The 16471-nt window shown below is 39.5% G+C and overlaps 1 protein-coding gene across 1 annotated transcript; it reads right to left on the bottom strand.

Moving 5' to 3' along the window:
• Positions 1-229: 229 nt before the first annotated feature.
• LOC147659042 (uncharacterized) lies at positions 230-16240 on the bottom strand (the record flags this gene model as incomplete). The annotated part of the gene is made up of 5 exons (XM_086952018.1): positions 230-510; positions 1951-2166; positions 4693-5130; positions 11330-11365; positions 16176-16240. Coding segments are annotated over 5 exons (1036 nt in total), but the record flags the coding sequence as incomplete, so codon positions are not given.
• Between the last annotated feature and the right edge of the window lie 231 nt (positions 16241-16471).

Genomic DNA, 16471 nt, shown 5'->3' with positions numbered 1-16471 from the left:
TGTATATGTTTTTCTAATGTCAAATGGATTGGCTAAATCTTGTATGTGGGTGTGACTATGTTGTATAAATGGAGTGTCTTAGTTATAATTTGCCTTTCGAATAGAAAAATTCACCATAGAAGTAGTAAAATTTGTATTACACACTTGTTTATTTTTTATAAAAAAACACAAATATTTATTGTTTAACTTTGTACAAAAAAAAGATATCCTGGCAACATGCAAAATTTACTCAGAACATATTTCATCGTCTTTTTCTTTAAGAATCTTTATGATTTGCCCATTACAAAAGACAACTTCAAAAATTTGTGGCAAAAAATGGACAAGGGCATCTCCGATGTTCTCAACGTCCTCATCTAACATAAACCATTTAATTAAGATCTCGTTTTCGATGGGCATCGATTGCAATTCGTCTGTGTTTGTCACTTTTATTGTGATGATACTTGTTTGCTCAGTAGAGCTTTCAACACCATAAATTAGAATGTCCATCTTTTCCTCTGGTGGGGCTGTTACCTGTTGAGAGAAAAGAAAAGCAATAATTATTTTTAAAATGTGTATACTTTATTTTTTGTGTAAGGCCTATAGTGGTTGAAAGGGACAGAGTTGTTGAAAGGGACACATTGGGTGAAATGGACTGAGTAGGTGAAAGGGTCCCAGTTGTTGATAGAGTTTGAGTGGGTGATAGGTCGAGACTGGGTGATAGGTGGTGGTAATAATTTTTTTGTGTGGTTGTAGTGTCATAGTGTGTTGAGGGTGAGTGAGGGTGAGATGTTGAGGGTGAGTGAGGGTGAGGCGTTGAGGGTGAGTGAGATTGAGGGTGAGTTAGTGTTTGAGGATGAGTGAGAGTGAGGGTAAGTAAGGGGCTGATGGGGATGTTTTGAGCGTGATTGAAGTGGTGTAGTGGTGCTAAGTTTTGGTGTGGTTGTAGTGTGATAGTGTGTTGAGGGTGAGTGAGTATGAGGGTGAGTGAGAGTGAGAGTGAGTGAGAATGAGGGGGAGGTGTTGAGGGTGAGTGAAGATGAGTGAGGGTGAGGAGTTGAGAGTGAGTGAGGGTGAGGGGCTGAGGGTGAGTGAGGTGTTGAGAGTGAGGTGTTGAGTGTGATTGAGGATGAGTGAGAGTGATGTTGAGTGATGTGTTGAGATTGACTGAGGGTGAGCCGTTGAGTGTGAGTGAGAGTGAGGTGTTGAGGCTGAGGGTGAGAAGCTGAGTGTCAGGGTGAGTGTGGCTGAGGCGTTGAGGGTGAGTGAGGGTGAGGTGTTGAGGGTGATTGAGGATGAGTGAGTGTGAGGAGTTAAGGGTGAGGTGTTTAGGGTGAGTGAAGTGTTGTTGTGGTGGTAAGTGTTTTTTTGTAGTTGTAGTGTGATAGTGTGTTGACGGTAAGTGAGGGTAAATGAGGGTGATGTTGTGAGGGTGAGTGAGTATGAGAGTGGTGTTGAGTGTGAGATGTTGAAGGTGATTGATGATGATTGAGATTGAGGTTGAGTGAGGAGTTAAGGGTGAGGTGTTGAGGGTGAGTTAAGTGTTGCTGTGGTGGTAAGTATTTGTTTGTTGTTGTAGTGTGATAGTGTGTTGACGGTGAGTGAGGGTGAATGAGCGTGAAGAGTTGAGGGTGAGTGAGTATGAGGGTGAGGTGTTGATGGTGAGTTGTTGAGGGTGAGTGAGTATGAGAGTGGGTGATAAGTCTAGAGTGGGTGATAAGTCTAGATTGGGTGATAGGCCTAGAGTGTGTGAAAGAGCCAGAGTTGTTGAAAGGTTCCGAGTGGGTGAAAGCTCCCGAGTGGGTGAAAGCTCCCGAATGGGCGAAAGGTCCCAAGTGGCTGAAATGTCCAGAGTGGGTAAAATGTCCAGAGTGGGTGGAAGGGGCAGAGTGGGTGAAAGGGCAAGACTGGGTGCAATTCCAAGAGTGGCTGAAAAGAGATAATTGCAAAACTTTGTTTGTTCGTTGTGCTTACCTCCATTTTGCTATGGCGCGTTGTATTCAATATTTTTTGGCAATTGAATTCATGTACAGTGACATGAGTCAGGGTCACATATTTCCCAAGATGTATTTTAAATAGTGACGCTTCTCTCCACAGTGTCACTTTTATATCATCAGTTGCATCTTTTATTGTAATGGATTTGAGTGGGGTATCTTGCCCATTGATAAACACCGTTTTTGCGTCCTCTTCCTACACAAAAAGAAAGCATTCTATTAAATAGTGATTGTAAAAACAGATATTACTAGTGCATTGTCTGAAAGGCTATATAATGTATCATATTTAACGACCCAAATGAACCTCCTTTCTAAAAGATTGAAATGTTTCTTGTAAAAAATGGCCTTGTACATAGTACTTTTTTTTGTAGTATACACCAAAGCACTGGCATCTTATATTTTTCAAAAGTTGTACTTGCTACTATGTGTGAAGAGTGCATAATCAAAAATGTGTCCAGTTAGTTTTTGAAGTTACTAAAGGTGTAATGTGTGTGTAAGTGAACTATGCATTTTTTAAGTAGACATGATGACATGAGTGAGTGTGATGGTGAGGTGTTGAGTGTGAGGAGTTGATGGGGAGTGAGGGTGAGTGAGGATGAGGTGTTACGTGAGGGTGAGGTTGAATGTAAATGAGGGTGGGTGAGGGTGAGAGGGTGAGGGTGAGAGTTTGAAGGTGAGTGAGGGTGAGAAGTTGAGGGTGAGTAACGATGAGCGTGAGTGTGAGTGAGGCTGAGTAAGGCAAGTATGCATATTTTTAGTAGACCTGATGACATGAGTGAGGGTGTGGGTGAGGGTGAGTTATTGAGGGTGAGGTGGTGAGTGAGGGTGGGGTTGAGGGTGAGTGAGGACGATGTGTTACGTGAGGGTGAGTGTGAGTGAGGCAGAGTTAGGGGGAGGCGTTGAGGGTGAGTGAGAGTGAGGGAGTGTTGAGGCTGAAAGATTGAATGTGAGAAGTTGAAGGTGAGTAAGGATGAGTGTGAGTGTGGGTGAGTGAGGGTGATTAATTGAGTGAGGGTGAGGTGTTGATGTTGAGGCTGAGGTGTTGAGGTGTTGAGTGAGGGTGACTGAGGAGTTGAGTGAGAAGTGTTGACTTTTTGAGGGGGAGGTGTTGAGGGCGAGTGAGGGTGAGTGAGGGTGATTGAGTGAGAGGTGTTGAGGGTGATTGAGGGTGATTGAGATTAAGGCTGAGTGAGGCATTAAGGGTGAATTGTTGAGTGTGAGGTGTTGTGTGTGAATGAGGGTGAGGTGTTGAGAGTTATTGAGGGTGAGAAGTTGAGGGTGAGTAAGGATGATGCTAAGTGAGGGTGAGTCATTGATGTTGATTGTGAGGCTGAGGTGTTGAGGTGTTGAGTGAGAGTGAGTGAGTATTTGAGGGAGAAGGGTAGAGTTTTAGAGTGGGAGGTGTTGAGGGCTAGTGAGGGTCATTGAGGCTGAGTGAGGAGGAGGTGTTGAGGGTGATCTCGGCTGAGTGAGATTGAGGGTGAGTGAGGCATTAAAATTGAATTGTTGAGGGTGAGGTGTTGAGTGAGAGTGAGAGTTGGGTGTTGAGGGTGAGTGATGTTGACTGAGGGTGAGGCATTGATGTAAAGACAGTATTTGTGTACTTTTGGTAAACCCAAAAAGAACAATTCTACAAAATAGTGACAGTAAAAAAACATAGTAGTAGTGCATTGTATCACTGGTAATATAATGTATTATATTTCACGACCCAAATGAACATACTTTCTACCATAGTGCAATTTTTTTTTAGTAAAAATTGTCATTGTGGAGAGTACTTGAATTTGTAATATACCCCAAAGTACTCACATATTATATATCTCAAAACTATCCCTTTATACATAGTGTGAAAGAGTGTGAAAGAGTGTCTAATGCAAGCTTTTTTGATGTTGTCCGTGATGTTCCTAAGGGCCCGATGTAGGTAAATCCCATTTTTGTATGTAGGTACCAACATCTGGATTCATTACAGAATCCTTAACAAATCTTTAATTACCAAATCGGTAAATAGCGAATAGGTAATGCGCATTAATTCATATGGGTTTTGAAGGACATAGGAATGATTAGGCATTACCGAATCGGTATTTACTGAATCTGTAATTAAAGAATTATGAAGGGTGCAGGTGGTGTCACTTTGACACCCTCCTGCACCGGCAAAAAAGGCACAGGTGCCATGTGGCAAGCATACCTGCTGTAAGGGCAGGTCTGCCTGTCACATGCCATAGGTATTTTACCCTGGATTTGTATTCCATGGTAAAATACCGATTGTGTAAGCCATGTACAGAAGGTACATTGCCTACCTACATTACATTTCAGTTAATTTTATTGAATCTGTAAATCTACCGTTTTGGTTAATAAACAGATTTGCTAAAGTTACCTAAAATGTGCCCCTACATCTCAATAGCCCTTTACCGATGTGAAACGGGCCAAAATCTTTTTTTTTTGGCCGATTGGGATCGCTAAAGGGCTACCTACACCGGGCCCCTAAATGTGTAATTTGTGTGTAAGCCAACTATGCATTTTTGTACTAGACATGATGACATGTTTGTGTTGATACATCTGGCACATATTGTCCCTGAAACAGTCGTCAGACTATTTATACTTGCAATTTCGAAAAAGCACAAATACATAAGATATGTCATTTACAATCCTAATAAGTCCAACTCTTCCACTGCAAGACAATATTTTTTTTTAGTTGACATGATAACATGTTTGTGTTCATACTTACGGCAATTATTGTCCCTGAAACGGTCATCAGGCTTTTTAGACTTGCCCGTTTTATTTCCTTGATGGGAGAAGCCGATGGTGCAGGCGGATGCAAAATGTTGTTTGCTTGTTGGATCAGGCCCTCCTCGATTGTCATTGCGGGAAATTTGGTTACTTTAGTTTGTTTTGTAATTAAAATTGTTTTGTTTTTGAGAATAAAGTTCCGTATCAGTAGTCCACAGTTTATTTTCGTTTGCTCATATAAATTTTCTTGGTAACAAGTACATTTAATTGTTCCAGTTTTATCTGCTAAAGCCAAATGGAATAAAATTTTCTGCTCTTGTTTAGCATTTTTGTACGTAGTTTTCCCTGAGCAGCTGATGACATTAACTCTTATTGGTTTCTGGTATGGTTTGTTGTCATCAGTATTAATGTTCATTATTTCTTCAATAGACATCATCTGAAATAGAAAATGTGATATAACATGTTAAATACAAACCCATATTGGTTTATGATCACTGTAATAGCATTCTAAAGTACCATAGTTGTGTAGTTGGTCATTTGTATATATATGATCTAAAATGGATTGGTAGTTAGTTGTGTAACTGTTAATGAGTTGTTGACATTGTAATTTTGTTTCAAAGAATCCAAGTAATTGCTTGCTGTTTGCATTTGTTTGAGATACATCCACATTGAAATCCCCTATAATAATCAATTTGTGCATGGGGTAAAAATCCGTAATATTAGTGATGAAATCAAAAAGAGAAGTTATACTTTTTAGGGGTGGTTTGTATAAAATAATAATAAGGTAATCTGTGTTATCAATCTGTAGAGTAAAATGTAAAATGTCTATCCCTTCAAGTGTCTCATAAATAGGCAATATAAATAAATCTTTTTTTTAGTACATAATCATTCCATGGTTTGTGTTGTATGTATGAAATTTATCAAATATAATGTGATGATATTGTTCTATACTGAAATCATTAGCTGTAGCATTTCTTGTAGTGTTGATCTCAGTTAAGCAAATAATGTCTGCTTGTAATATATTCCTATCCGCTACCATAGATGAAAAATTTTTCTGTAGTGATCTTATATTGTGTGCAATGATATTGAAATGTGCACTGTATGTATGTAACTGTGGGATATGTATTTCAAGTGGCATTTCTGTCCTTAATCTGTGCATTTCCTCATTAACTTGTGGATGTACTACAATTTTACGTTCATCAAAATTGTGTACATAGACATTTTGTATTGATTTTGCCCTGCTAATAGCAACATAATGCAAATGATGAATCTTGCTGTTATTAAAGTGTATATAAAGTGGTTCAAGAGTTGCACCTTGTGTGCGATGTATAGTGCGTGCTGATGCTTGGCGTAAAGGAAATTGCTTCCGTATAATGGTAATAAATTTCTTAGTGTATTGGAAATGTCTAGCTATAGCATGTATTGGTGTCCATGTATTTTGTGTTTGTGAATGAAATAAGTGTTTATATTGTTGTCTGGTTGTTTCTCCTATAGTGGGATTGTCAAATAACAACCAAACAATAATAGGTGTATTGTTAATCAATTCTACTAATTGTACAACACCAGTTGCGCCATTTGTTAAACCATCATTGACATCCACATTGCAACTTAAATCATAACGAAGTTGTAAGGCAATGTGTAATGTATGTGAAAGGCCCATTGTTTTCTGTGGATCTTTGGGCAGTTGCTTAAGAATCGTTTTTTTCACACTTTCAGACAAATCAGAACTAACAGTATCGCTTGCTACTGTTATGTAGACAGGATAATCTTTGCAATGTTGTTCTAAAACCTTTTTGTTAATTTCATTAACTTCTAGATTAGTTGACATGATATATGGAATTGTTTCTAATAAAGTCTCATCAGGTTGTATTTCCCTTTGCTTAATTTGTGAAATATCTTCTTCAGTATGCTTGCCTTCTCTCAATCTGTTTAGTAATTCAGCAAATTGTAGATCTTCTTTTTGGCGCATAATTTTTGTTAATTCAAAAATTTTAAAATGTTCTTTCCACAAGTTAGCACTTAAAGGACCATACATTTGTGTCGAATCCTGAAAAATGTATCTGTCAAATACAGGTTTTAATTGGTAAAAGTCACCAATGGCTAAAATAGAAATTCCTCCAAATGGTTCATTAGATGATTTAATTTCTTGAAGCCTGTTATGTATAAAATTCAACATATTGTGGCCTACCATTGAAATTTCATCAATAATAACAACTCTAACATGCATCATTTCCATTTGTAGAGCAGTTCTATGTTCATGACTCAGTTGTTTATAAGACAAACTTTGCGACACAGGTATTTTGAAAGTGCTATGCAGTGTTTTGCCATTAATATTATGGGCAGCCTTTCCTGTTGGAGCAGTAAGTAAGATATAAACATTATCCGGATTTTCACCGGCCTTAGTGTTATAGTAGCGTAGTAAAGTTTGATAAAGTGCAGATATTACAAAACTTTTCCCAACACCAGCCCCTCCAGTGCAAAAAGTATAGCATGGAGTGCTAGTAGTTTTAAACCAATGCAAGTGATGGTAAACAAAGTTAAGTTGTTCTTCCGTTAAGTTTTGCATAAGTTGTTGGTATTTTTCATTGGGTAAAAGAACGTTAGTTGATCTTTGTTCTTCAGTTGTAGTTCTAATTCCTAAATCTAGAGCCAAATCATATCTATTATTATGTTCTGGATTTTGGTCTTCTGTATGTATATTCACAGTTGGTGATAGAGGAGGTGAAATGACATTTTCATGAGACTGTTCATGAATAATGTTTGTAAGTTCACCATGCTGTTTGTTATAGATTTTTAGTTGTGTGTCAACAAATGTTTTAACTTCCAGATACCTATCATAGTAAGTTTCCTTGTTGATTAGTATTTTTTCTTCTTCCCTCCATGGATAGTGCAACATTAATATTTCTCTATAATACTCTTCCGGTTCATTATTTTTGCTAAATCTGCAAAAGCGTATTATTTTCCCTTGTCTGCGCTTATTTAAAGCATAATCATAATTATGTTTCTGTTGTTTATTTCCGTCACTACATTCTATTTCTAATTCTTCCTCATCTGAGCTGTAAAAGTTTTGTTCTGCAAGTAAATCTTCGCAATCATTTATTTCTTTCCCATGTGTTTTTTTCTTCACATAGTTGAAATTAGCCGCATAGTCTGCTAACGTGCACATCTCTAATGATTGTGGCCGTTTGCAGTACTTAATAATAATATTTTCACATTGAATGTCAGTGGAATTTTCGGGCAAGTTATTAATAGTTTCGATATCACGCATTAAATAAGTTCTTTTCTCTGGACGGCTAGTATTAATAAATACAAATGATCGTGAGCTTTTCCGTAATGGTATTTGAAGAATTAGATATGCTGCTTCTTGAGCACTAATTTCTGTGCAGTTGAGGAATTTGTTCCCTATGTGTTTAAGTTGATCTTTGATATTACTATTGCTTGGTACCTCTTTAGCAGCTTGCGCTAGAAGTTTGCTAATTCCTCTTTGCGATTTACTGATATATGAGATAATATAGACTGCACAAGCATAAGGGTCTAGTATAAACTGCAAGTCTATATTTGCTCGCCAAGCTTCTAAAAGAGTACAATTGTAGTTATTGATGAAGCATTCGGCTGGTGTTCTTTTTAAAAAAATAGTAGTTTTTTGTAAGCTAGTTTGTATAGAAGTAATATATTCTTTATCATCCATTTTAATGAAGTCCAAAAATTCCTCAAAAGAAAGTGTATTAAAAGTAGTATTATTCATAGCTTCATGTATTATTTTCATATTATCTTGCCATTGGTTATTTGTCTCCTCCAGTGTTAATGGCTCTAATATGAGCGTTCTTGACATTGGATATTTGGGATATTGATATTTGCATGTCCGTTGCTGTTTACGTCTGCAATTTTTGGTGTGACCATGCCTTTGTAGATTTATTAACGGTTGTAAAACAGGGTTTTCAGACTTATGACAAGTGATATATTTGTCAATAAAGCTATTGACTTCTTCCACTGGTGAAACACCATACAATGGTGCTTTGTTTACCCAGAGTAATGCATGTATATGTGGAGAACCTCTCTGTTGGAATTCGACTCTGTAAAAGTAGTCTACTATTTCCCCAATTGGATTAGTGCCATTCAGCAAAACACAATTAAAGAATTTCCTAACTTGATAGTCAAACTGTCTTGCACATGTTATTGGATCTTCTTGTATTAATTTACTTTTAGTTTCCCAAGACATGTTTAAGAATTCTTCCTCTGTACATTCCTGTAAGTTTCTAACTCTCAATAGTATATTTATTAAATGGTGCCATTTTGTTTCTGCAGCAGATAATGTCAAAAAGAAAGTGGGAATGCCAAGTTGCCTTATCATAGCAAAAATATCTTTTTTGCAACCTTCCCAATATGGAGGTGAACTGCGTATAGTTTTTAATACTTTGTACCCCTCATTGAACTGTAAAACATTGGCAATATTACATTTAATGTCTTTAGCAGTTATTTTATTCCCATCTGTAAAATGTTTTCTGATGGAAATGTTGATTTTACCATGGATCTGCTTAATATGTAATTTCTTCAGTTTAAAAAAGACATTAGTAATAGATTTAGCGACTCTTCTATCATAACTCCTTAACTCTGCTTGGCAAATAGTACTATAATGTACCGGTATGTGTCTTTCCTTATTGTTAGGTCTTCGTTCACCACAAAAAATAGTAGGGAAAGCCAAAAACTCTGAATCTTTATCCTCATATAAACCTCTTGGCGTGTTATGTTCAGCTGGAGCGAAACTTAACACATTCAGCGAATTACTAGTAATAGTTTCATTTGTTAACATAGTATCCAAATTTCCAGCTTCTATGTTGTCCGAACTATCAGATGAATTGTTTGTTTCAGAAGTCTCATTGTGAGATTCTATTTCTGGAGGTATATACTCCCAGTCAGGGTTAATGGTAACACCATATTCATTAAACATTCGACTATTTTTCGCTAGCCATGTAGCTGCCTTTTTTACAGTATTTGGTCTAATATTCTCATAATGTGTATATGATTTATAGATTAATTTCCTTTTTAATTTCACTGGGATTGTCATGGCGTCATTAATTTGCCTTGGTAAAATTGTAACAGTTGTCATAACATCTGCAGGTACATTAACTACTGCACCTGATAATGATTTTTGAAAACCGCGTGGCAGACTCCGAATTTGTAAGAATGGTATCCTAGGTGAAACTAATCTTTCTTCTAAATCATATAATTCTAATTCAACTGGTACATTTGGGAAGCCCATGCCATTTACAATTGAACATGGTGGTATTTTGTTTTTGCGAATGTAATAATAGCAAGTCTTACAAATAAAAGTTGTTTTCTTGTTACTAATGTTACATTTGTTGAAAATTTCGGATTGGCTAACACTGCGTATATTTAGCAACGTTTGTTTATGCCACAGTTGATTGCAAAGAGTACAAATGTACTCTGGGCCATGCAATATTTCCCGGTGGAATTTGCGAATGATTGTATGGATTTGTTTACCTCGTTTCTGTCTTTGGCCCTGCGTGAAGATGGGTATGTTATTATCAGTAGCACTTAGTTGACTGTTGGTAATGTCTTCTTCAGCTGTATTAATTTTTTTTCTTTGTACAACTGTAGTTGGACATGTACTTGAATCCCTTTTTCTTTTCCGAGACTGTTTATTTGTTCCCTGGATAGCTTTACTATTACCTGGTAATTGTGGTAAATGATTGCTATTGCTATTCCCTCCCTTACTTGTATTCTGTAAATGATCAGAAGACATTGATGTTGATGTTATCGTCTGATTAGGAGTACATTCAGTAGTATGTACCCAAATTTTTCTTTCTTGCGGCAGTTGACTATTTTTTTTGTGCACAGTAAGTGCTTTTGTAAAGGATTTTCTTTGAATGACTTTTATATCTATTGGTGTTAATTCAAATTGGACACATTGCTCAGCCTGATGTTTTAAGTTATATGCTAGTTTCATAACATATTGAATTAGCCCTTCAAACGAATTAAATGCAATTGTAACACATGTTCCGTTTGAATGAGGCATGCCTTCATGGTCCCTACTATGTGAATCAAATACAAAGTATGATTGCATATGTTTGAAAATAGCTATTACATAAACATTCATACAAAGTAGAACACCACAGTGCTTCTTAATAGTAACATTTAATGCTGTGCTAATATCTGGGTAGGCTTTATCAAAACGTTTAAGGACATCACCGTAGTAAGCATTCCGTAGCAAAAGTGAATATATCTCTTGATTGTGGTCTATATACCTTGGCAGGTCATCTGGATGCATAAGTGTTTCTTTGTTAATAGAATGCATTTGGAGATATAAAGCGTCCCCACGGTCCATTATATAATGCAGATCATTAGAGTTCCAAGTAGTTACTGGCTTGCATAAATTGTGCAAGACAGCAAAAGCACTATTTGGTAAGCATTGCTTACCTTGTGATTTGCTATTAAATTTGCTATTCCCTTGATGGTAACTTGCTTTTAAGCATTTCTGCATCTTCAAAGTTATACTGAAATGTTGTTATCAACAAATGTAAATTGAGAAGGTTTGTGTACGAAAAATTTTTTTAGGGGACTGTAAGGTATGAACTTTTAACAATTTTTAAACGAAGTGGCAAAGTAGTATTTACCTTAACTTCTGTTTCTTTTGTTGTTGTTTGAATAATCTGAAAGTTGAAAAAAAACATATTGTTTAGAATATATTTCTCCGAATTTTTGCCATAAAAGACACATTAGCATGTAAATAGTCTTTTAAAGACCTGTTAAGAGCTCTAGTGCTGCTGTGAGTGTATGTGCCACGGCTGGCACACAGGCAGGGTGAGATGATAGAGGGAGAGAGAGGGAGTGGGAGGAAAAGGGGGACAGAGAGAGAGTGAGTGAGTGCGTGAAAAGTTAATACTGAGAGACGTTAAAAAATGTGTGTGTGTGTGTTATGTGTTGCATTGAATCAGAGAATGGATGAGGTGTGAGGAAGGTAAAGGGAGTGAGAGGGAGAGTGATAGGAAGTGAGACGGGGATGGAGGGAGGGAGAGAGAGGGAGAGGGAGACAGAGGGATTAACAAAGTTAGAGTGAGAAAGAGGAAGGCAAGAGAGAGGGAGGGGGAGCTAGAGAAGGAGAGAGAGGGTGAGTGTAGGTGAGGGGTTGAGGGTGAATGAGGATGAAATGTTGAGGGTGTGAGTGTGAGGGTGAGGTGTTGATTGTTGTTGAGGTGAGGTGGTGAGGGTGAGGGTGAGGGTGAGTGAGGGGGAGGGGATGAGGGTGAGTGAGGGTGAGGGTGAGGGTGAGTGAGGGTGACGGTTTGATGGTGAGTAATGGTGAGGGTGAGTGAGGATGACATGTTGAGGGTAAGTGAGCATGAGGGTGAGTGAGCATGAGGGTGAGTGAGCATGAGGGTGAGTGAGCATGAGGGTGAGTGAGCATGAGGGTGAGTGAGGATGGTGTGAGTGAGTGTGAGTGAGGGTGAGGGGTTGAGGGTGAGTGAAGGTAGATTAGGCTTAGAGATTGAGGGTGAGTGATGGTGAGAAGCTGAGGGTGAGTAAGGATGAGGCTGAGTGTGGGTGAGTGGGAATGAGGTGTTGTGGGTGAGTGAGGTGTTGAGGGTGAGTGAGGCTGAGGTGTTGAAGTGTTGAGTGAGAGTGAGGGTGAGTGAGGAGTTGAAGGAGAAGTGTTGAGGGTGTGTGTGTGAGGTGTTGAGGGCTAGTGATGCTCAGTTTTATGTTGTTGCTGTCACCCCAAGCCTTAACCACTGACCCTGCCCCCACCGATGCGGTCATTGGACACTAAGTAAACATTACATTTTGCCCCTGAGAGAAAGATTGTGAGTAGGCATGTAATAGAGTGTGTGTGTGAAAGTGTCCTTGTTCGTGGAATGTGTGTATGAAAATTTTGTTGTGGTGTGGCGAAGTGTTGGTGTACCCAGTTACTGTGGAAGTAATGTAGAAAGATAGAGAGGGAGTAAATGGGAGACAAATGGAGAGTTATGTACAAAGACAGAAAGGAAGGGAAAGTTAGGGAAAGGAAGGGAAATGGAGGGAGAGGAAGAGAAAGGGAGTGAGATGCAGGGTGATAGGGAGGGAGACGGAGAGGGAGGGAGAGAGGAGGAAGAAAAAAGTGGGAGTGAGACAGAGGGAGGAACACAGTTAGAGTGAAAGAGAGGAAGATGGGAGAGAGGGAGGGGTAGCTATAGAGAGGGAGAGAGAGCTATAGAGATGTAGGGAGTCCGAAAGAGAAAGAGAGCGCGAAAATTATGTGTATGCCGGGAGGGCTCAGTGCACGAAGCCTTCGGCTGCAGGGTCCTGTGATTAACCTCATGGTCAGTTTAATGTTGTTGCTGTTGCCCCGACCCTTAACAACTAACCCTGCCCCCACCGATGCGGTCCTTGGACACAAAGTAAACGGTACATTTTTCACCTGCTTGAAAGATTGTGATTAGCCATGTAACAGAGGTTGTTAGCGAAAGTCCCCTTGATAGTGGATTGTGTGTATGAAAAATTTGTTGTGGTGTGGCGAAGTGTTGCGAACGGATTATGACTGTACTATTCCCCCTAATGTTGTAATGTGCCTGTGACTAGTGTAGTAAGTGTATGGGCAATTTTTTTTTGGGTAGGCAGCTAATTCTGGCTTGGAATTGTTGTTGGGGATGGAGAGGGAGTGAGTGTGTGCGTGAAGAGTTAATAGTGCGAGACGTCCTGAAAAATGTGTGTGTGTGTCATCGTGTAACTTAGATTACTTCCTATATTGTATTGAATATGAAAATGAAATGAATGCGGTGTGCGTGTAATATTGAAAGTGTACACAGTTAGTGTGCAAGTAATGTAGAAAGATAGAGAGGGAGTAAATGGTAGACAAATGGAGAGTTATGTACAAAGACAGAGAGGAAGGGAAAGTTAGGGAAAGGAAGGGAAATGGAGGGAGAGGAAGAGAAAGGGAGTGAGATGCAGGGTGATAGGGACGGAGACGGAGAGGGAGGGAGAGAGGAGGAAGAAAAAAGGGGGAGTGAGACAGAGGGAGGAACACAGTTAGAGTGAAACAGAGGAAGATAGGAGAGAGGGAGGGGGAGCTATAGAGAGGGAGAGAGAGCTATAGAGATGTAGGGAGACCGAAAGAGAAAGAGAGCGAGAAAGTTATGTGTATGCCGGGAGGGCTCAGTGCACGAAGCCTTAGGCTGCAGGGTCCTGTGATTAAGCTCATGGTCAGTTTAATATTGTTGCTGTCGCCCCGATCCTTGACAACTAACATTGCCCCCACCAATGGGGTCCTTGTACACAAAGTAAACAGTACATTTTTAACCTGCTTGAAAGATTGTGAGTAGCCATGTAATAGAGGGGGTGGGCGAAAGTCCCCTTGATAGTGGATTGAGTGTATGAAAACTTTGTTGTGGTGTGGCGAAGTGTTGAGAACGGATTCTGACTGTGCTATTCGCCCTAATGTTCCAATGTGCCTGTGAATAGTGTAGTAAGTGTAAGGTGCATTATTTTTTGGGGTAGGCAGCTAATCCTGGCTACTATGTTATTGGATGTGTGCTTGTGAAAATGTAATACTAGTAGTTGTACGAGTGGCTGTTTCTGTGTGTCAGCTTGTAACTTGGATTACTAACTGTGCAAGTAAAGCAACGAATGAATGCATTGTGCGTAAATCTTGTAAAGTGTTGCCTGTTTACGTGCAATTTAATGTTCAATTAGAACTTTTGACTGAAAGTTTGGTGCTGTAGTGGCGAAGTGCTATGATGTTACATTGCGTAGGAGTTGCACGTGTTGTATAAGGGTGGCAGTCAGTGTTTTGCCTAATGTGACAGGCTGTGTGTGATTAGTGTAAGATGCAGTGTTTTGCCTAATGTGACAGGGTGTGTGTGATTAGTGTGCTATAGAGAGGTAGGGAGACGAAGAGAGAAAGAGAGCGAAAAATTATGTCTATGCCGGGAGGGCTCAGTGCACGAAGCCTTCGGCTGCAGGGTACTGTGAATAACATCATGGACAGTTTTATGTTGTTGCTGTCGCCCCGAGCCTTAACCACTCACCCTGCCCCCACCGATGCGGTCATTGGACACTAAGTAAACATTAAATTTTGCCCCTGAGAGAAAGATTGTGAGTAGGCATGTAATAGAGTGTGTGTGTGAAAGTGTCCTTGTTCGTGGAATGTGTGTATGAAAATTTAGTTGTGGTGTGGCAAAGTGTTGGTGTAACCAGTTAATGTGCAAGTAATGTAGAAAGATAGAGAGGGAGTAAATGGGAGACAAATGGAGAGTTATGTACAAAGACAGAGAGGAAGGGAAAGTTAGGGAAAGGAAGGGAAATGGAGGGAGAGGAAGAGAAAGGGAGTGAGATGAAGGGTGATAGGGAGGGAGACGGAGAGGGAGGGAGAGAGGTGTAAGAAAAGAGGGGGAGTGAGACAGAGGGAGGAACACAGTTAGAGTGAAACAGAGGAAGACAGGAGAGAGGGAGGGGGAGCTATAGAGAGGGAGAGAGAGCTATAGAGATGTAGGGAGACCGAAAGAGAAAGAGAGCGATAAAATTATGTGTATGCCGGGAGGGCTCAGCGCACGAAGCCTTCGGCTGCAGGGTCCTGTGCTTAACCTCATGGTCATTTTAATGTTGTTGCTGTCGCCACGACCCTTGACAACTAACATTGCCCCCACCAATGCGGTCGTTGTACACAAAGTAAACAGTACATTTTTCACCTGCTTGAAAGATTGTGAGTACCCAGGTAATAGAGGGTGTTTGCGAAATTCCCCTTGATAGTGTATTGTGTGTATGAAAAGTTTGTTGTGGTGTGGCGAAGTGTTGAGAACGGATTATGACTGTACTATTCCCCCTAATGTTCCAATGTGCCTGTGAATAGTGTAGTAAGTGTACGGTCAATTTTTTTTTTGGGTAGGCAGCTAATCCAGGCTAATGTGTTATTGGATGTGTGCTTGTGAAAATGTAATACTAGTAGTTGTACGAGTGGCTGTTTCTGTGTGTCAGCTTGTAACTTGGATTACTAACTGCAAGTAAAGCAACAAATTAATGCATTGTGCGTAAATGTTGTAAAGTGTTGCCTGTTTACATGCAAATTACTGTGCAATTAGAATTTCTGACTGAAAGTTTGTTGCTGTAGTGGCGAAGTGACATGATGTTACATTGCGTAGGAGTTGCACGTGTTGTATAAGGGTGGCAGTCATTGTTTTGCCTAATGTGACAGGCTGTGTGTGATTAGTGTAAGATGCAGTGTTTTGCCTAATGTGACAGGGTGTGTGTGATTAGTGTGCTATAGAGAGTGAGGGAGACGAAGAGAGAAAGAGAGCGACAAAATTATGTGTATGCCGGGAGGGCTCAGTGCACGAACACTTCGCCTCCAGGGTACTGTGAATAACCTCATGGTCAGTTTTATGTTGTTGCTGTCGACCCGACCCTTAACCACTGACCCTGCCCCCACGTCGGAGTGTTAGGAACGGAAGTAAAAATTGTGTAGAAGAGTGAACAGTTGGCTGTACTTACATGATATATGTTGGTGCGCAGTTTCTTTCCCCCTATCAATGAAATGTTGAAAGCGTACCAATAACCTACAAGAGATAACAAAAAATAAACAATATGTATCTGTTGTTTTAAACCAAGGTATGACCTGTTTTAGAAATTACGTAGTCTTTTGCTAAGTATTACCATAGAAAATGAAGATTTGCAAACACACATGTCGCAGAATAATTTAACACAGGTGCAATGTTGATATAGTAACAGTTCTAATAAACGCAACTAAAAATATCAATACTGTCCCTTAGATGTATAGAAATAACACT

This window comes from Lissotriton vulgaris, unplaced genomic scaffold (assembly GCF_964263255.1).
Source record: "Lissotriton vulgaris unplaced genomic scaffold, aLisVul1.2 SCAFFOLD_5585, whole genome shotgun sequence".
In the NCBI taxonomy this organism is placed as follows: Eukaryota; Metazoa; Chordata; class Amphibia; order Caudata; family Salamandridae; genus Lissotriton; species Lissotriton vulgaris.
Note: the sequence above shows the minus strand (reverse complement) of the source record. Positions and strands in the feature narration are given on the sequence as shown.